Source organism: Cebus imitator, unplaced genomic scaffold (genome assembly GCF_001604975.1).
Source record: "Cebus imitator isolate Cc_AM_T3 unplaced genomic scaffold, Cebus_imitator-1.0 Scaffold149, whole genome shotgun sequence".
NCBI classification, from domain to species: Eukaryota; Metazoa; Chordata; class Mammalia; order Primates; family Cebidae; genus Cebus; species Cebus imitator.
In genome coordinates, this window is record NW_016107464.1 from 1805314 (window position 1) to 1826574 (window position 21261).

General features: G+C 42.1%; 1 protein-coding gene across 1 annotated transcript in view; it reads left to right on the plus strand.

Annotated features, from left to right (window-relative positions):
- LOC108314236 (phospholipid-transporting ATPase FetA-like) overlaps nt 1–21261 on the plus strand; it is an 89172-nt gene that overhangs the window by 52197 nt on the left and 15714 nt on the right. The window contains exons 15-22 of the mRNA XM_017543073.2: nt 2527–2715; nt 3429–3544; nt 15065–15229; nt 15716–15827; nt 17119–17224; nt 17604–17751; nt 18309–18492; nt 20711–20934. Of these exons, the coding sequence (XP_017398562.2) occupies nt 2527–2715; nt 3429–3544; nt 15065–15229; nt 15716–15827; nt 17119–17224; nt 17604–17751; nt 18309–18492; nt 20711–20934 (1244 nt within the window). The remainder of the gene's footprint in view (nt 1–2526; nt 2716–3428; nt 3545–15064; nt 15230–15715; nt 15828–17118; nt 17225–17603; nt 17752–18308; nt 18493–20710; nt 20935–21261) is intronic.

Genomic DNA, 21261 nt, shown 5'->3' on the forward strand with positions numbered 1-21261 from the left:
GAGATTAGCCTGGGCAACAAAGTGAGACCCCCCCTGTCCACCCTTGTCTCTACAAAAAATAATTTTAAAATAAATAAAAAATTAGCCAGGTATGGTGCTGCAGGCCTATAATCCCACTTACTTGGAAGGCTAAGGCAGGAGGATGGCTTGAGCCCAGGAGTTTGAGTTTGCAGTGAGCTATGCTCGTGTCATTACACAACAGCTTGGGTGGCAGAGAGAGACTCTGTCTCTAGGAAAAAAAAAATTATTCTGAGGAAGGGAAGGTGGCAGGAAAAAGAAAAAAGAATGGTCCCTGAAAGCAGAGGCTTGGGAGCTTCTGATCTTGAGAATCTGTGATGTTCCTCTCTCCAGATCAGCCCACAATCTCTGACAAGGCCTCATAAAAGTTGAGTTGTTATCCTCTTGTTGCTCCCCAATTTGAAGATATCTCCACATCTCCTAGTTTCTTTAGTAACCAGATGTGGCTATGTTGTCCATTAATTTATCCAGATGTTTTTAGAAACAATGAATGAGAAAAGACTGACTGCAAATTAAGACTTGGCAGGGTGCAGTGGTTCATGCCAGTAGCACTTTGGGAGGCTGAGGCAGGTGGATTGTGTGAGTCCAGGAGTTCAAGACCATCCTGGGCAACATGATGAAACTCTATCTAGTAAAAAAAATAAAATAAAAAAATATTAACCAAGCATGGTGGTGTGCACCTGTAGTCCCAGCTACTCAAGAGGCTGAGGTAGGAGGATCACCTGTGTCCTGGAAGCGGAGGTTGCAGTGAGCGAAGATCATGCCACTGCACTCCAGCCTGGGTGACAGAGCAAGACCCTGTCTCAAAAAATTAATTAAGAAGATTTTTTTCCTTAACAAATAAGAATTTGGACAACCAGGCCAGGCACGGTGGCCCATGCCTGTAATCCCAGCACTTTGGGAGGCAAAGGTGGGCAGATCACAAGGCCAGGAGTTCAAGACCAACCTGGCCAATATGGTGAAACACCGTCTCTATGAAAAATACAAAAATTAGCTGAGCCGAGTTCATGCCACTGCACTCCAGCCTGGGTGACAGCGAGATTCCATCTTAAAAAAAAAAAAAAAAAAAGAGAATTTAGACAATCAGATGAATCACATCCTTTAAAATCAATGTACTGTTAATACTACCAGTAGTGACACCTTATAGTTGTATATCACTTTACAGTTTTACAAATTGCTTTCATTTGTGTTATCTCCTACAGCCTTCACATCAGCCCTCTGAGGTTGGCAGAACAAGAAAGATGAAACTGATGCTAAGGGAGCTTAACTTATTGCCTAAAATCCTATAGCTAAGAAGAGCAGAGATTAAAAACCCAATCTCATGTCCTACCACATGCTTCTCTGGTCTCCTGCTTTACCAACAAGCTGCTATTATTTGAAGCATATTTGGCCTTGGCCTTGTTTACTGCCTTGAGGGACAGAGTAGGAAACACACAAGAAAATAGTCTTAATTGTTCAGTAGATGTATCTTTTATCTGACCTAAAATTATATTCCCCACCTACCTTATTCACAAGCATAAGACTCTAATGATGCATAACTGTTTTAAAAATCAAATCAACCTTCAGAAGAGAAATAATCTAAAATATACTTCAAGTTGTGATAATATTCTAACAGAGAAGTTCCAGAAATATCTTGAGTAATATCACATTGAAAGACTGATTCAATAAGGTGAGTCATTTAGCTTCCCAGGGTGACTTTTAAAGGTGACAACACTCATTTATATATACATATATATATATATGTGTGTATATATATATATGTATATATATATATATATATATATATATATATTTTTTTTTAATTGTTTACTAAATCATCAATCTTATTTTCTCATAGCAGTGTTTTTAAAAATGTGGTCAGTTTTATGCAGGACGACCTGCATGAGAATCACCCAGGAGATTCATTAAAAATTTATTTTCTTAGGCCCTCATCCCAGATTTTGTGATTATGGATTTAGTCAAGTTTGGGCGAGGCCCAGGAACCAGCATTTTTAACAAGTTTCCTGAGCCATCTTTATTCACTAAAGTCAAAGAATAACTGCCTGTTCAGTTTGTATACACTATATGTATCATATACCTCTGCAATGCCAACTTAAGTCTGTAAAGTAAGTTGAAAATGATGGAAATGAAGGCGAGGTGTGGTGGCGTATGCCCATAATCTCAGCACTTTGAGATGCTGAGACAGGAGGATCACTTAAGCCCAGAAAGTTCGATACCAGCCTGGGCAACGTAGGGAGACCCCATCTTAAAAAATAACAATAATCCAGGTGTGGTGCACACCTGTGGTCACAGCTGCTTGGGAGAGTGAGGTGGGAGGATTGCTTGAGCCGCGGCCTGGGTGACAGAGTGAGACCCTATCTCAGAAAAAAGAAAGAAAAGGAAGAGAAAAGAGACTGATATGTTCTGGGCTCTATCTTTATGTAAACCACTTAGAAGACAGGGTCACTTCTGGGTGGACTTCAACTACTCATCTCTGTGTTCTCTGGTTGCCCTCTTCTCTCCTGTCAGGCATGCTGGTGTACCAGGCTCAGTCACCAGATGAAGGTGCCCTGGTCACTGCTGCCAGGAACTTTGGCTTTGTGTTCCACTCCCGCACGTCTGAGACAGTCACAGTGGTCGAAATGGGGAAAACCAGAGTCTACCAACTGCTGTCTATTTTGGACTTCAACAATGTGCGCAAGAGGATGTCTGTTATTGGTGGGTGCCCTTCCTGGTTGGCCTTCTCCCCTTCTTTGTCCTTCCTACATATTCACACATTGCCTTTCTCTTTTATCTACACACAAATGCTTTCTCCCACTCACAGACCTTCTCATAGGTACATGATTCAAATACAAATCTGCAGCCATCCCTACTTTCTCACATATCCTTTAACTTTCTCCTACACACATATGGGGGCTTGCTACCATAGGCTAAGTCCATACTAAGTCCCTAGTGTTCCTGAGCAGTGGCTTGTCAGCACCCTCAAAGCCAAGGTAAAGGTAAAGAATAAATTTATAAAGTCTGAACGTGGAATAAGAGATGGGAGCAGACAATATAGGAGAAATTCATCCTGTCTTGCTCTCTTAGTTAGTTTGAGCCTCAGACTAATGAGGAAGAAGGTCATTTTTTACCTTTGGCATTACTAGATAAGAGCCTTGGTCTGGGACTTGGAGATACTAAATGTGACTCTACATCAGACTCTTCCACAGGTAGTATTGAACTCATGGAAGAACTGGTTCTGTAAGTTCCTCTCTCACTTTTAGCAACCCTCATCTCATCATTTATCCTGTGTGACCACTCATTGAGTACTTAGCTTCCATTAAAGGTAGAAACAATGTTATGGGGAATAGCCTCCTATCATCCCTCATTGGCTCAGACAAGCTATAATAAGGAATTGATGTAGTTACTTTGCTTAATTTGCTTATCTTTAGTGCGGACACCTGAAGATCGGATAATGTTGATTTGCAAGGGTGCAGACACCATCATCTGTGAACTGCTTCATCCATCCTGTAGCTCCCTCAATGATGTGACCATGGAACATTTAAATGTAAGTGTTTAGGCTGCAGGGGGAGGAAGGTGCAGGTAGTTCTCTGTATCTGGATATGTGGCCACGTATGTGTCCCTGGGCCATAGTGTTTCTATATGGCTGTATAATGATGTCTGTGTCTCCCTTTAATTGGTGGAAGAATAAAATTATCTTATTTTGTGGGATTTTCACCAACCACATTGCCAACTTCCATATCAGAGAGTTGGATGTGACAGTACCCCAGAGGCATGATGAGGATTGTCATAGGATTATAACAACAATCAGAATAGTTCCCTGGTTCTTGGCTCAGGATTTTCCATGGTCAGACCTGGAGTTTGCTTTAACATAGGACCTGTTGTTTCTTTCTCTTGCCTGATTGCCCTGGCCAGAACTTCCAATACCATGCTGAATAGGAGTGGTAAGAGAGGGGATCCTTGTCTTGTGCTGGTTTTCAAAGGGAATGCTTCCAGCTTTTGCCCATTTCGTATGATATTGGCTGTGGGTTTGTCATAAATAGCTGTTATTATTTTGAGATATGTTCCATCAATGACTAGTTTATTAAAAGTTTTTAGCATGAAGGGGTGTTGAATTTTATTGAAGGCCTTTTCTGCATCTATTGAGGTAATCATGTGGTTTTTGTCATTGGTTCTGTTTATGTGATGGATTTCGTTTACTGATTTGCATACGTTGAACCAACCTTGCATCCAGGGCTGAAGCCAACTTGATCGTGGTGGATAAACTTTTTGATGTGCTGCTGGATTTGGTTTGCCAGTATTTTATTGAGGATTTTTGCATCGGTATTCAAATAGGAAAAGAGGAGGTCAAATTGTCTCTGCAGATGACATAATTGCATATTCAGAAAACCCCATTGTCTCAGCCCAAAATCTCCTTAAGCTGTTAAGCAGCTTCAGCGAAGTCTCAGGATACAAAACCAATGTGCAAAAATCACAGGTATTCTTATACACCAATAATAGACAAACAGAGAGCCAAATCATGAGTGAACTCCCATTCACAATTATTACAAAGAGAATAAAATACCTAGGAATACAACTTACAAGGGATGTGAAGGACCTCTTCAAAGAGGTCTACAAACCACTGATCAAGGAAATAAGAGAGGACACAAACAAATGCAAAAACCTTCCATGCTCATGGATAGGAAGAATCAATATCATGAAAATGGCCATACTTCCCAGAGTAATTATAGATCCAATGCTATCTCCATCAAGCTACCATTGACTTTCTTCATGGAATTAGAAAAAAACTACTTTAAATTTCATATGGAACCAAAAAAGAGCCTATATAGCCAAGATAATCCTAAGCAAAAAGATCAAAGCTGGAGGCTTCACACTACCTGACTTCAAACTATACTACAAGTCTACAGTAACCAAAACAGCATGGTATTGGTACCAAAACAGATATATAGACCAATGGAACAGAACAGAGGCCTCAGAAATAACACTACACATCTACAACCATCTGATCTTTGACAAACCTGACAAAAACAAGCAATGGGGAAAGGATCCCCTATTTAATAAATGGTGCTGGGAAAACTGGCTAGCCATATGCAGAAAGCTGAAACTGCACACCTCCCTTAAACCTTATACAAAAATTAACTCAAGATGGATTAAAGACTTAAATGTAAGACCTAAAACTATAAAAACCCTGGAAGAAAACCTAGGCAATACCATTCAGGACCTAGGCACGGACAAAGACTTCTTAATTACTAAAACACCAAAAGCAATGGCAACAAAAGCCAAAATTGACAAGTGGGATCTAATTAAACTAAAGAGCTTCTGCACAGCAAAAGAAACTATCAGCAGAGTGAACAGGCAACCCACGGAAGGGAAGAAAATTTTTCAATCTATCCATCTGACAAAGGGCTAATATCCAGAATCTACAAGGAACTTAAATAAATTTACAAGAAAAAAAAACATCAAAAAGTGGGCGAAGGATATGCACAGACATTTCTCAAAAGAAGACATTTATGTGGCCAAGAAACATACGAAAAAAGCTCATCATCACTGGTCATTAGAGAAATGCAAATCAAAACCTCACTGAGACACCATCTCATGCCAGTTAGAATGATGATCATTAAAAAGTCAGGAAACAACAGATGCTGGAGAGGATTTGGAGAAATGGGAATGCTTTTACACTGTTGGTGGGAGTATAAATTAGTTTAACCATTGTGGAAGACAGTGTGGCAATTTCTCAAGTATCTAGAGTCAGAAATACCATTTGACCCAGCAATCCTGTTACTGGGTATATACCCAAAGGATTACAGATCATTCTGCTATAAAGACACATGCACACGTATGTTTATTGCAGCACTATTCACAATAGCAAAGACTTGGAACCAACCCAAATGTCCAGTATAAATGATATAGTGGATAAAGAAAATGTGGCACATACACACCATGGAATACTATGCACCCATAAAAAAGGATGAGTTTGGCTGGATGTGGTGGCTCACACCTGTAATCCCAGCACTTTGGGAGGCCAAGGCAGGTGGATCACGAGGTCAAAAGATCAAGACCATCCTGGCCAACATGGTGAAACCCCGTCTCCACTAAAAACTATAAAAATTAGCCGGGCATGGTGGCATGTGCCTTTGGTCCCAGCTACTCGGGAAGCTGAGGCAGGAGAATCGCTTGAACCCAAGAGGCAGAGGTTGCAGTGAACTGAGATTGTGCCACTGCACTCCAGCCTGGCGACAGAGCGAGACTCTGTCTCAAAAAAAAAAAAAAATGAGTTTATGTCCTTTACAGGGACAGGAATGAAGCTGGAAACCATCATTTTCAGCAAACTAACACAGGAACGGAAAACTAAACACCGCATGTTCTCATTCATAAGTGGGAGTTGAACAATGAGAACACATGGACACAGGGAGGGGAATATCACACACCGCGGTCTGTCAGGGACTTGGGGGGTAGGGGAGGGATAGCATTAGGAGAAATACCTAATGTAGATGATGGGTTGATGGGTGCAGCAAACCACCATGCCACGTGTATACCTCTGTAACAAACCTGGATGTTCTGCACATGTATCCCAGAACTTAATGTATATTTTAAAAAAGCAAAAGAAAGAATAGAACCTGTTCTTACAAGAGGCACTACCCCACCAGCCATGATAAGAATAGAGCAGAAAACACCAGGCCTGAGCTGTTTGATACTCCTATGTCCATAGGATTGGAATCTCCAAAGGCACCTTCCCTTCCTTACCCTACCCTACCTTACGTCTACACTCTAGGATTTGAGATGTATCAAAAAGAGTAGCTCCAGCCATCTGGCATAAGAAAGGAAAACCAGATCCATACTCTCTGGGGTTTCCACCCCTAAATTTGTATATTCAAAGGGTTGGGGGAGTAGGGAGAGAAAAAGAGACAGAATGAGAATGAAGATAGATCACAAAAATGTTTGATAAATCTATTAGAGAATATGCTATTTTATTAAGCCATCTCAACTTGACTCTCCATTAACCCACAGCCAGAAACCAAAGAACAAATGGCCAATAAGTGCATGAAGAGCTGTTCAACATCAGTAGTCATCAGAGAAATGCAAATCAAACCCACAAAATCTACTTTACACCTACTAGGATGGCTAAAATAAAAAATTTGAAGAAAAAAAAAGATAACCAGACAATAATAAGCATTGACAAAGATGCAGAGAAATTGTAACCCCTCCATATTGCTGATGGGAAAGTAAAATAGCACAGCCATTTTGGAAAACAGTCTGGCATTTCCTTTAAAAGTTAAGCATAAAGTGATCATAAAACCTAGAATTCCACTCCAAGGTATATTTCCTAGAGAAATAAAAATATACACCCATTACAAAAATGTGTACACATGTGGAGGGGAAGAAGCAAGATGGCTAAATAGAAGCCTTCACTGATCATCTTCCCCACAGGAACACTATATTTGACAACTGTCTACATTAAAAAGCACCTTCAAAGAAGCAAAAACAGGTGAGCAATCAGAGTATCTGATGTTAACTTCGTATCGCTGGAAGGTACACTGAAGAGGGTAGGAAAGATGGTCTTGAATCACTGGCATTAGCCTTTCTCCATCCCCCAGCAGTGGCCACATTGTGCAGAGTATCTGTGAATTTGGGGGAGTAAGGGTGCAGCAATTATGGGAACTCAGTGCTACCAATACCAGTCAAAACACAACCAGTGCCCACAGAGGGAGCATTTAGACCAGCCCTAGCCAGGGGGAATCGCCTATCCCAACAGTCAGAACTTGAGTTTCTGCAAGCTTCAACCATCACAGGCTAAAGTGCTCTGGGGTCCTAAATAAACTTGACAGGCTGGCAAGGCCACAAGGACTGCAACTCCTAGGCAAGTCCTGGTGCTGTACTGGGTTCAGATCCAGTGGACTTGGAGGGGCATGAGACCCAGTGAGACACTATCCTGGGCGGCTAAGGGAGTGCTACCCCTCCCAAGCACAGCACACAGGGAAGAGTAAAGAGGATTTTGTTTTGCAACTTGGACACCAGCTCAGCCACAGTAAGATAGGGCCCTGTGCAGAGTCATGAAGCCCCCATTCCAGGCCCTAGCTCTCAGGTGAAATTTTTAGACACACTCCAGGCCAGGGAGAACCCACTGCCTTGAAGGGGACCCAGTCCTGGCAGGATTTATCACCTTCTGACCTAAGAGCTCTAGGGTCCTGAATAATCAGTAGCACTAACCAGGTAGTACATGTCATGGCCTTGGGTGAGACTGTGAGATGTGCTGGTTTCAGGTGTCGCTCAGCATATTCACAGCTGTGGTGGCTACAAGGAAAGAACCCTTCTGCTTGAAAAAAGGAGAGGGAAGAATAAAAAGGACTTTATCTTGCAGCTTAGGTACCAGCTTGGCCACAGTGGGGAAGAGCACCAAGCAGGCTCTAGGTGCCTCCAGTTCCAGGTATTGGCTCTTAGATGGTCTTTCTGGATCTACCCTTGGCCAGAAGGTAGACCTCTGCCCTGAAGGGTGAGTTTGAAGCCTGGAAGCATTTACCACAAGATGATTGAAGAGCTTTTCGGTCTTAAGTGAACATCATCAGTACCCTGGCAGTACTTCCTATAAGCCTGTCATGGTGGTGGACACAGGGAGAAACTCCACTGCCTGGGAAAAAGAGAAGGAAAAGTGGGAAAGACTTTTGTCTTGTGGTTTCAATGCCAACTTAGCTGCAGTGGAATAAAGCAGCAGGTGAATTTTTTGGGTTTATGACTGTGGGTCCTGGATCCCAGATGACATCTCTGGACCAGCCTGGAGCCTTGGAGAACTCACTGCCCTGACATGAGAACACAAGAGTGGCTGGCTTCACCACCTGCTGATTGTAGAGCTCTAGGGCCTTGAGCGAACATAGTTGATAGCCAGGTAGTGGTTACAGCGGGCATTGGACAAAACCCAGAGTTGTGCTGGCTTCAGGTTTGACCCAGCACAGTCACAGTGGTGGTCCCAGGGTTGCTTGTGTCCCAGCTTGAGGCAGTTCAGCACAGAGAGACAGACTCCATTTGTTTGGGAGAAAGTAAAGGAAGAAAATAAGAGTCTTTGCCTGGTAATCCAGAGAATTCTTCCAGATTGTATCCAAGACAAGACCACTTGTGCTGCTACAAGTCTGCAAAAATGACAGTGTTCTGGGGCTTGGGGTGCCTCCTAATGCAGATATGGCTTAGATCACAACAGCCCAGTCCCTAGTATCATACTGAATGGAGAAAAACTGAAAGCCTTTCCTCTAAGATCTGGAACACAACAAGGATAGCCACCTTCACCACTGTTAGTCAACAGAGTACTGGAAGTCCCCACTAGAGCAGTCAGACAACAGAAAGTAATAAAGAACATCTGAACTGGAAGGGAAGAAGTCAAATTATCCTTGTTTGAAGTTGATGTGCTCTTATATTTGGAAAAACCTAAAGACTCCACCAAAGAACTATTAGAACTGATAAACAAATTCCATAATGTTGCATGATACAAACTCAATATACGAAAATCAATAGCATTTCTATATGCCAACAGAAAACAATCTGAAAAATAAATCAAGAAAGTAATCCCATTTACAGTAGCTACAAGGAGAATTAAATACCCCAGAATTAACTTTACCAAACAACTGAAAGATCTCTATAATGAAAACTATAAAACATTGATGAAATAAATTGAAGAGGACACAGAAAATGAAAAGACATTCCATATTCATGGGTTGGAAGAGTAAATATTGTTAAAATGTCTATACCCAAAGTAATCTACAGATTCAGTACAATCCCTATCAAAATTCCAATGACATACTTCACAGAAATAGAAAAAAAAAATCCTAAAATGTATATGGAACCATAAAAAACCCAAAAAAGCTAAAGCTATCCTGAGCAAAAATAACAAAACTGGAGGAGTCACATTACCTGACTTTAAATTATACTATGGAGCGATAGTAATGAAAACAGCATGGCACTGGCATTAAAACAGACACATAGACCAATGGAACAGAATAGAGAACCCAGAAACAAATGTATACACCCACAGTAAACTCATTTTCGACAAAGGTGCAGAACATACATTGGAGAAAAGACAGTCTCTTCAATAAATGATGCTGGGAAAATGATATGCAGAAGAATGAAACTAGGATGGGCATAGTGGCTCACGCCTATAATTCCAACACTTTGGGAAGTAAGGCAGGAAGACTGCTTGAGCCCAGGCGTTCGAGACCAGCCTGGGCAACAAAGCAAGACCCTGACTATTTTAAGTAAAAAAAAAATTTTTTTTAAGAAGAATGAAACTAGACCCCTATGTCTCACCATAAACAAAAATCAAATCAAAAGAGGTTAATGACTTGAATCTAAAACCTCAAACTATATAACTACTAAATGAAAACATTGAGAAAACTCTCCAGCACATTGGTCTGAGCAAAAATGTCTTAATTAATACCCCACAAGCACAGGCAATCAAAATAGAAATTGAAAATGGGATCACATTAAGTTTAAAAGCTTCTGCACAGCAAAGGAAACAATCAACAAAGTAAAGAGACAACCCACAGAATGGGAGAAAATATCTGCAAACTACTCATCTGACAAAGGATTAATAACCAGAATATAAAAGGAACTCAAACAACTCTATAGGAAAAAAAATCTAATAATCCATTTTAACAATAGGCAAAAGATGTGAAGAGACATTTCTCAAAAGAAGACATCCAAATAGCAAACAGGCATATAAAAAGATGCTCACTGTTTATAGTAGCAAAGACCTTGAACCAACCCAAATGCCCATCGATGATAGACTGGACAGGGAAAATGTGGCACATATACACCATGGAATATTATGCAGCCATCAAAAATGATGAGTTTGGGTCCTTTGTAGGGACATGGATGAACCTGGAAACCATTATTCTCAGCAAACTGACAGAAGAGCAGAAGATCAAACACCGCATGTTCTCACTCATAAGCGGGTGATGAACAATGAGAACACATGGACACAGGGGAGGGGAGCACTACACTCTGGGGTCAGTTGGGGGGAAATAGGGGAGGGATAGTGGGGGATGGGGAGTTGGGGAGAGATAGCAAGGGGAGAGATGCCAGATGTAGGTGATGGGAAGGAAGGCGGCAAATCACACTGCCACGTGTGTACCTATGCAACAATCTTGCATGTTCTTCACATGTACCCCAAAACCTAAAATGCAATAAAATAAATAAATGGAAAAAAAAAAAGGTGTTCAACATCATTGATCATCAGAGAAATGCAAATCAAAACTACAGTAAAATATCATCTCATCCCAGTTAAAATGCTTTTTATCCGAAAGACAAGCAATAGCAAATGTTAGCTAGGATGTCGATAAAAGGGAACCTTTGTACACTATTGTTGGGAATGCAAATTAGTATATGTGGGTAACTCCCCTTCTGGGCACTGAGGAAGGAGAGCTAAGCACACCCCTGGCACAATTAGTGCCTGAAGAATATCTTATTGCTCATTTATTTCCTTTTATATAATCCTTTTATATAATGATATCTTAGTTTGTAGTCAGAGGAGTGTCAAGAGCAGACACGGTGCACAGCATGAACTAGGGAAAAACAGCCATGACAGGAGAAGAATCAATGGCCCAGGCGGTAATGCCCCTGCCTGAAAGGGCATGTGCTACATGGCAGGCTGGCCCAGGCGGCAGCATTCAGTATCATAAAGATACCCGCTGTATGGCAGGCTTGGAGCAAGAGTCACTCCTGCTGTAAGGGAGTTGAAATATCTTACATGGCAGTTCTTGTGGAAAGCTGGCATTAGGCTGGCAATCCCTCGAACATCCGAGGGCTTAAAACCCCTCCGGTATAATCGCGCCTCAGTAGCTGTACTCCCTGTCAGCTCTCGTACTACTGGGCTGACTCAGAACATCTTCCTAGAGAAATCCTTAAAAGTTGCCTGTCCCTAGATAAGAGATGTTGCACACTGCACCTCCTTACTGCATTCTGCCAACCTCCTTGCCTTGGTGACCTAATGGGGGTAGGCCCTTTGCTTATTGCTCACGTGATCGTCTTGGCCCTATCACTATCCTAAAGATGACCTCACTCACTACCCTTCCCCCCAACCCATACCAAATAAATACAGACCTGCCTGGACGCTTAGGGCCTCGCCTGTCTCCACTTGTAAGTGGCGTTGGCCCCCTGAGCCCATCTGCTCTCATCCATTCCTTTGGTGTCTTGTCTCACGTCTTGGATGCAGTGCCTCAACACAGTGATAGGGGCCACCCCACAACCCTAGTAGGGCTGGACCCTACATGTACAGACACTATGGAGAACAGTTTGGAGTTTCCTCAAAAAACTAAAAATAGAGCTACCATATGATCCAGAAATCCCACTGCTAGGTATATACCCAAAAGAAAGGAAATGAGTGTATTGAATAGATATCATCACTTCCATGTTTATTGCAGCAATAGTCACAACAGTTAAGTGTCCATCAATAGACAAACAAATAAAGAAAATGTGATACATATACACAAGAAGTACTATTCAGTTATTAAAAAAAAAAAAAAGAATGAGATCCTATGTTTGCAGCAACATGGATAGAACTGGAGATCATTATGTTCTTAATAAATGAAATAAGCCAGGCACAGAAAGACAAACTTTGCATGTTCTCACTTAGTGGGAGCTAAAAATTAAAACAATTGAACTCATGGAGACAGAGAGTAGAATGATGGTTACCAGAGACTGGGAAGGGTAGTGGGGCAGAGGGAGGAAGTGTGTGAATGGCAAATGGGTACTAAAACGTAGAAAGAATGAATAAGATCTAGTATTTGGTGGCACAACAGGGCGACTAGAGTTAATAATTTAACTGTACATTTTTAAGTAACTAAAAGAGTATAATTGGGTTGTTTGTAACACAAAGGATAAACGCTTGAGGTGATGGATATCTCATTTACCCTGATATGATTATTATACATTATATGCCTGTATCAAAATATTCCATATTTCCCACAAATAAATACACCTATACTCACAAAAATTAAAAAAATTTTTAAAAACCGTTTACACAAATGTTCAAAGCTGCATTGTTCATAATGGCCAAAAAAGTGAAACAACCTTAATGTTTATCAACAGATGATTGGATAAATAAATTGTGGTTTACCTGTACAATGGAATGTATTTGGCAATAAAAAGGAGTGAAGTACTGATAAATGCTACAACATAGATTAACCTTAAAAGCATTATGCTATGTGAAGAAGCCAGTCACAAAAGGCCACAAAGATTTCATTTATATGAAATGTCCAGATAAGGCAAATCTATAGAATCAGAAAGTAAATTAGTAGCCATCATGGGGCTAGAGGAAAATGGAATGGGGAATGACTGCTAATGCTAATGGATACAGAGTTTCAGCTTGGGATAATGAAAATATTCTGAAATTAGATAGTAGTAATGGGTGCACAAAGTTTGTGAACATACTTTTAAAAGGCCACTGAATTGTATAAAAGGGTCAAATTTATGGCATATGGATTATACCTCCAGTTTTTTAAGTCAGTGAAATGTCCCACACAAGAGCTCTTGTGCCTATACTGGTTCCCAGAGGCCATAGTATTTTTTATGGACTAGTCTTTTATCATTTAACCTTTCAGAACATGTGAATTAAGGTACCTTTTTGAAAGCATTTCTACAGACTAGCCTCAAAGGAAGTCAGAAAACTGTTTCAGATCTTTTGACATGCTTCTTGCTTGCCATCTTCAACAGACACTGATAGTGGGGCCTGACTCTGCTGCAGTCTATTCACCACTGATGGCAAATCTGTAAGAGTCATGCTCCAACAGCCCACTCACAAAAGCAGAATTCCAGGCCCTCTGAAACAGTAATCAGCAAACAAGTCATGCACATACAGGTAGCAGGCATGATGTGGCTCCCAGGCCCTAGTATGCCTCATACCAGCACTAAGAGAAAAAACACACAAGTGGGGATAAAAGATGTTAACACATACCACGAAGTTATTTGTTGAATTGATTAATGAATCTGTCATTGTATTGATAAGCTTGTCAAGTTATTTTATCTGTGTCCTATCAAAACCAGTTTCTGCCACTATCACTTCCTTCTTAGGAACTCTCCTGAAATCTTTTCTGGGGCTTCTGAGGCTGCCAACAGTATAGAGGTTTAAGAAATGGTATTCTGTCCATATGTTGTCTTATGTTCATTTCACCTGACAGCTAGCATCAAACACTTAGGAGTTGCACAGGAAACTGAGAGTAAATTCTGTTTCTCTTTGCTCTTATAATGCTAAAGTGAATTAGTTTGCCATTCTCTATAGCAATGATAGTGTAGAATTGTTGTTCATGTGCAGTCCTTTATATACAAAATCTGTTTCTAACCTACCCTTAGATCAATATGAATTCTCCCCTAAACCACTCACACTCTCACCCAGCCCTCCTTATGACCAAGAGTTTATTCCTGCAAGATGGTTAGCTATGGTTAGTTAGGATACGTCAGTGCATAAGGAACAAACCGATGCTAACTTGCCCCAAGAGCATTTCAGTAGTGCCCTCATTAACATGCCGGCTATGGCTAATCAACTGAACCAACCAACTGTAGACAAATACACAAGTATGTGTGGGGTAAGATGCCCATTGAATATTTGTGGAAGGAAGGAGAAAGGAAAATGGAAATGAATGTATGCTTGTAAAAACTAGTAACACCTTTGATTTTTTTTTATAACAACTGCTTCTTTTTACTTTATTATTCCCTTCATTCTCATATCATAGTCATCATTATCCTGTCTGTAGAGGTTGTATAATCATCCCAATTTTACAAGTAAGAAATCTAGACTTGGTTTTTCCCAGAGTCACACAGCAAATTACCTAACTATAAGTAAAAGCTAGAACTTCCATTCCTCAGAATTACTCTCAACCTTCCTGCTATGCTGGCCCCATCCTAGGGACATTTTGCTGAAAAAGCCTATCAGTTGCTTTCTGCTGAGGCTAGGAACTAGAACCATGCCACTAATTTATTAAACCCTATTTTGCAGGCAGATGAGGCCTGTGGGGTAGGTCTGCCAGTCCCTTAACTAGCCTTAACTCTACCCAGACCCACTCAGTGCACACACATGTATGTCTTCCAGGATTATGCCAGTGAAGGCCTTCGCACCCTAATGGTAGCCTACCGAGAGTTGGATGAAGCATTCTTCCAGGACTGGAGCAGAAGGCACAGTGAAGCCTGCTTGTCTTTGGAGAACCGGGAAAGCAGATTATCAAATGTCTATGAAGAAGTTGAAAAAGACTTGATGGTTAGTGAGGAAGCCAGGGACAGACTGGGTTAGGGATGGGGGCTGGCAGTCAGCAGACTGGGCAAGGGCTCTGAAAGTAGCTCCTAGAGGATTAACAGATGCAGGCTGTCTCTGAGAGGAAGGATAGGAAAGCTTGGCCGGAGAACTCCATAGTTTTGTGCCAGGGAGGCTGGATACTGGAATCCCAGCCGATTCAGTATATCCTGGACCTTCTGAATCCATAATGAAAGAATGCACTGGTGATAATTTTTATCTTTCTAGCAGTGTTTCTAATCCCAAAGCTGTTCACAGAAGCTAAGTAATCTGGCTGAAAAGCTGTGTGAGTTGCAAGGCAGAATGTGCTGAGTTTTTATACCCCTGAGATCCTCATACCAGGACAAAGCCAGCTCACTAAAGAGAGTGCAGAGGTGCCAGCTCAGTCATTAGGTAGCACTAAATGCTCTGCCTCTTTCCTTTTTCCTCATTCACTGATACATCTTTTCAAAGCTGTTAGGGGCCACAGCCATAGAAGACAAGCTACAAGATGGAGTACCTGAGACAATCATCACCCTGAACAAAGCCAAAATTAAACTATGGGTTTTAACTGGAGATAAGCAAGGTAAACCCCTAGACTGATTGATCCTCTTCCTTATCCATCTTAGCCATTTCTTTTCCACCTCTTTTCTTTTTTTACTTAGCCATTTTTTTGATATATATCTTCTAAGTCAAATCAAGTCCTTACAGGACACCTTCATTCTCAATCTTGTATACAATTTGCTGAGCATATGCTTTATGCCAGATGATATATTAGGCATTGAAGACAGATGAATCAATCAGACATGACCCCTGTCATTCAGGAACTCACATGCTAAACTTTAAAATTGTCTTTGATTGTACCCTCTCTGTTGTCCCATAGAGTCACTCTCTCACTGTATCCCATGAATTTGTCTGAAAATCCTCCTGTGTTACCCTCCAAGTTCAACCTCATTTCCTGTTGGCTGTACTTACACAAGCTTCTGAACTTATCTCTCTGTTCTTGCCCTTATTAATTTCAGTACAGCCAACATACAACCATCAGTTTAATCTTCCTCAAATATACAGTGACAATCAACCATCAGTTTAATCTTCCCCAAATATACTAATTTTATGATGTTACTACTCTATTCAGGGACGTACAGTGACTCCATGTTGTAAAGGTCAAAATCCTCTATCTGACCTTCAAGATTTTAATAATCTATTGCTCTTCACATCCTTATCTGCATCCTAATGTTACCATTATCTTAAGTGTGCGCCCAAACAAACCAGGTCCTACTCTAGGGCCTTGGTTTGGGTTGTTTACCCACTTAAAATCCCTTTTCTTTCAATTCTTATTCATCCTCCAAGGCCTTCCTTCAAGGAAGTGTCTGTGACAATTGCAATCTCTCCTCTGAATTCTGATACCATTTGTAGCCAGGATTCAGGAACTGATTTTTTTCTTAGTATGACTTTATTCCAAATTCCACACTATTTGATGTAAAGGAAGAATTTAAACATGTCTTAGTCCCTCATAAAATCTAGCATAGAAATGGGCATAATGCTGTTCAAAAAGCACGTCCTGATTGCCTGGAGAAATGGATAAAGACCAAAATTGCTCTAAGAAATAGGATAAGACTTTCTAGAGAAGGCCAGAATGACCACAGTTATCGATAAGCAACCCATAGTCTGTGCAGGTAGACAGTCATCTATGGATGTTTGAATATGATCTTCACTGATTCATTAAAAATGCACTTTGATTGCATCCATAGCAAATGAGGATGAATGGGCTTTGCAGCCTGCCCAGTATTACAGCCTGTGTACCTGTACACTGTGAAGATCCTGTCCTTGTCTATAAACACCAGCCAAAATGACACTTGTGCTCCCCTTCCCTACAGAGACTGCTGTGAATGTTGCCTACTCCTGTAAGATATTTGACGATGAAATGGATGAAGTGTTCATTGTGGAAGGCAGGGATGATGAGACTGTTTGGAAAGAACTCAGGTATAGATGGGAGATTGGCCATAGCCAATCTGGACCCAAAAGTTCCTATTCATCTCTTCCCCTAGTGTGGGTCCCACACCACCAGAAGGAACAGAGAAGACATGGAGGTGGGAAAAACAAAAACCTAAAATATTTGAAAAATTTTTGTGAGAAGCATTTGGGCTAAATAGGGCTGGAGTGTGGGGATGGAGAAGTGCAGCATGTGAATGGTCAGGGACCTATGGCAGTGGCAGGTCTTGAAAGGCTGTCACGTCTGAGGTCTTCGCTGGTGCTTTGTAGAGTTCCTCTAGCCACTTTGCCCACTTTCATCTGGGGACACATTTTCCTCCTAAATTCTGAAGCTTCAGGTCAGACTCTGACCACTACTCTTGGCTTTCAGGACAGCAAGGGACAAGATGAAACCCGAATCTCTCCTGGATTCAGACCCCATAAACATTTACCTCACCACGAAGCCCAAAATGCCTTTTGAAATACCTGAGGAGATGGCCAATGGCAACTATGGCTTGATCATCAATGGCTACAGTCTGGTGGGCAACACAGAGCTACACTCTGTTCTCTTCCTCCAAGGAACATTTTTCCTAGGTCCAACATACTTCAGGGAAATTTCAAGACCCCCTTTCCTATTCCATGAGTCACCCTATTCCCCTTCCCTTCAGGTGCCCTTGCCTGAAAGACTCCTTTCTCTAGCCTTCTTTAGGAAGAAGTAAATAAGGAAAGAGAAGCCAAGGGTGTCTTTCTTCCTTATCCAAATTCTTCTCTACTGATGTGGCCTGTCACTTAGGGGAAGAGGGAAGCAAGCAGAAACAGGTCTCCCAAGAAGTCACTTGGCCTCATAGCCCCGTCAACTGATTTGGCCCAATGAGAGGTCCTGACCAGTTTCCCACTGGAGGCTGAGTCAGATGGGAGGATGCCTAGAACTGACTTGGGTGCTCAGCCTCCCTTGGGGGGTGGAGTGCCTTGGGAACAGCTATGTCTGCCCTGTGAAGGACAGTAGAGTGTAGAGGGAAAGGGAACCATTTGGGAAGGTCATCCTCTGAGAGCTTTTTTGGGCAATCTGAAGAGTGAGTGTGTCCTGGTGCTGCAGGCCTATGCTCTAGAAGGGAACCTGGAGTTGGAACTGCTGCGAACAGCGTGCATGTGCAAGGGGGTGATCTGCTGCCGGATGACACCCCTTCAGAAGGCCCAGGTGGTAGAGCTGATGAAGAAGTACAAGAAGGTGGTGATACTGGCCATCGGGGATGGGGCCAATGACGTCAGCATGATCAAAGGCATGTGATGGGAGGGGAGCAGTTGGCTTAAAGCCATGGGCATGCCCCTTCCTTTCTCCATGAGCAAAATGGATTTGGGTGGTACTCTGTTGCTGGCTCACACTCCTGCCTCTCATATGTGTTACACATTTATACTGTTTTGCAACTCCATTCATACTCCTCTGTGCCTGCACTCCCACTTATTGACACATTCAGGCATCAGCCCATATCCACAGGCATGCACTCACATTCAGATTCATGGACTTACACTATGAGTATAAGCATACACACAGATACACATGGCTCCCACGAGAACACATGCTTACGTTCACAGAACAACAGGCTGTTCAACTACCATACCTTCTTTCTGAGATGACATCAAGGCCCACAGAAAGGACCCCTAGGCAGGAGTCATAGTCTGTTTCTTTTCTGAAGGCTGTAGGCTGTGATGCCCAATTCAGAGATATTTTCTTTTCCAACTCCATGTTCCCAAGAGCTTGCCCTGCTCCCTTGGTGGGAGGAGAATAGGTGACTTACTGATCACTTTCGACCAGTAGAAGCAAATGGCTAAAATTTACTAGAGTAGGTTGTTGTTCTTTGTTGTGTTTTGTTTAGAGACAGCCTGTCACCCAGGCTGGAGTGCAGTGGCATGTTCATAGCTCACTGCAGCCTTCAACTCCTCGGCTCAAGCAATCCCGCTGCCTCTGCTTTCTGAGTAGCTGGGACTATAGGCACACACCACCATGCCCAGCTATTTTTTAATTATTAGTAGAGGTGAGGTCTCACTATTTTGCCCAGGCTGGTCTTAAACTTCTGGCCTCAAAACAGTTCCCCCCATCTCAGTCTCAAAGTGCTGGGATCACAGGCATGAGCCACCACGCCTGGCCAAATTTACTGGTTTCAATTTCACATGAATGTTGACCTACCAGCCTCCAGCAACATGTAGGTCTGTGAGATAGGGACAAATCTACAGGTCCTATAGTCCAACCTCTCTGCCTATACAAGAAACTCTAACAGATATTCCAGCTTCAGCATTTTTTTTTTTTTTTTTTTTTTTGAGACAGAGTCTCACCCTGTCACCAGGCATCAGGATGGAGTGCAGTGGTGCAATCTTAGCTCACTGCAACCTCTGCCTCCCAGGTTCAAGCGATTCTCCTGCTCAGCCTCCCAAGTAGCTGGGACGGACTACAGGCGTGTGCGACCACGTCCAGCTAATTTTTATAGTTTTTAGTAGAGATGGGATTTCAGCATGTTGGCCAGGATGGTCTCGATCTCTTGACCTTGTGATCCGCCCGCCTTGGCCTCCCAAAGTGTTGGGATTACAGGCGTGAGCCACTGCACCCGGCCCCAGCTTCAGCTTTAATACTCGGAAGTATTCTTGCTCTCTTCCTCAGTTTCTAGACCCTAGGGGTATTTAGGAGTTTAGAGGTTTGAATTATCCCATCAAGCAGTGCAGCAAGCATATTCCAGATCAGTGAATTTGGTATATACCAGAAAAATGGCAAACTACCACAGACTTATTCAAACTTTGAGGAACTTCAGTCTTATCTTCCATCAAATATAATAATTGCTTTATCCAGAAGTTACCTTAGGCCTCTTGAAGTACTTGTTTCGACTAACAAAGTATGTACATCACATACAGTTGGATTTTAGCTCCTTAGGTAAACTCAGGTAATTAAATATTGTATTAGATTGGCATCCATCCTGCATCTTGAATTGATTTAAGTGGGTTCCATAGATAATAAGAAATTTTAACCTCAGCATCTGGACAGCAGGAAAGAGCCCAGATGTCTAGACTAGGGGCAAAGAGCATTCAGGACAGCTTCTAGTACTGGCCATGCCACACATTCTAGAGTAATGGTGTCCAAAACAAAGTACAGAAGAGGGGCCCAGTACAGTGGCTCATGCCTGTAGTCCCAGCACTTTGGGAGGTTGAGGCAAGAGGATCACCTGAGTCCAGGAGTTTGAGACCAGCTTGGGCAACACAGGGAGACAGTTATCTCTATAAAAACAAAAAAGTGCAGAAAAGGGAGCTGTTTTCCACTTTGTGAGGGAGGGGCAATCCACTAAGGAGAAAAGACTTCACTAAGTGACAGTTTGCACTGAGCTTAAAAGCATTTTCCAAATGTAAAATAAAGGGGTTTGTACAACATCATCTCAGCTTTCCCTTTACACTTCCCAGGCTGGGAGCCCAGCATACAAGCTCTCTGGCTGAGAAGTTTCTGGGGTTTTATTGCAGCTGCCCACATTGGGGTTGGCATCAGTGGCCATGAGGGGCTGCAGGCCATGCTCAACAGTGACTTCGCCTTCTCCCAGTTCCACTGTCTTCGGCGTCTACTCTTGGTCCATGGCCGCTGGTCTTACAATCGCATGTGCAAGTTTCTCAGCTACTTCTTTTATAAGAACTTCACCTTCACCCTGGTGCACTTCTGGTATGCCTTCTTCAATGGGTTCTCTGCACAGGTAGGTGATCAGTGGCAATCCCCACTCTGGTCAACTGGGTTTTCTCTAGTCATCTCTCACTTCACCTAACTCAGATCTTTTCTCACCTTTAGAGACAAATGTATGACATGCTGCCATCCATTCATGAAGCACTTCACCCCATGCTGACTCCATCTCCTAAACCGATACAAATTTTAGATTTCCAAGCCATAACTGTTCCGGCCTGGCTCTGATTTGACCTAGACCCCCACCTTTAAAATAACTGTTCCGGCCTGGCTCTGATTTGGCCTTAACCCCCATCTTTAAACTTTCTTTTTATTTATGTATCTATTTATTTATTTGTTTTGT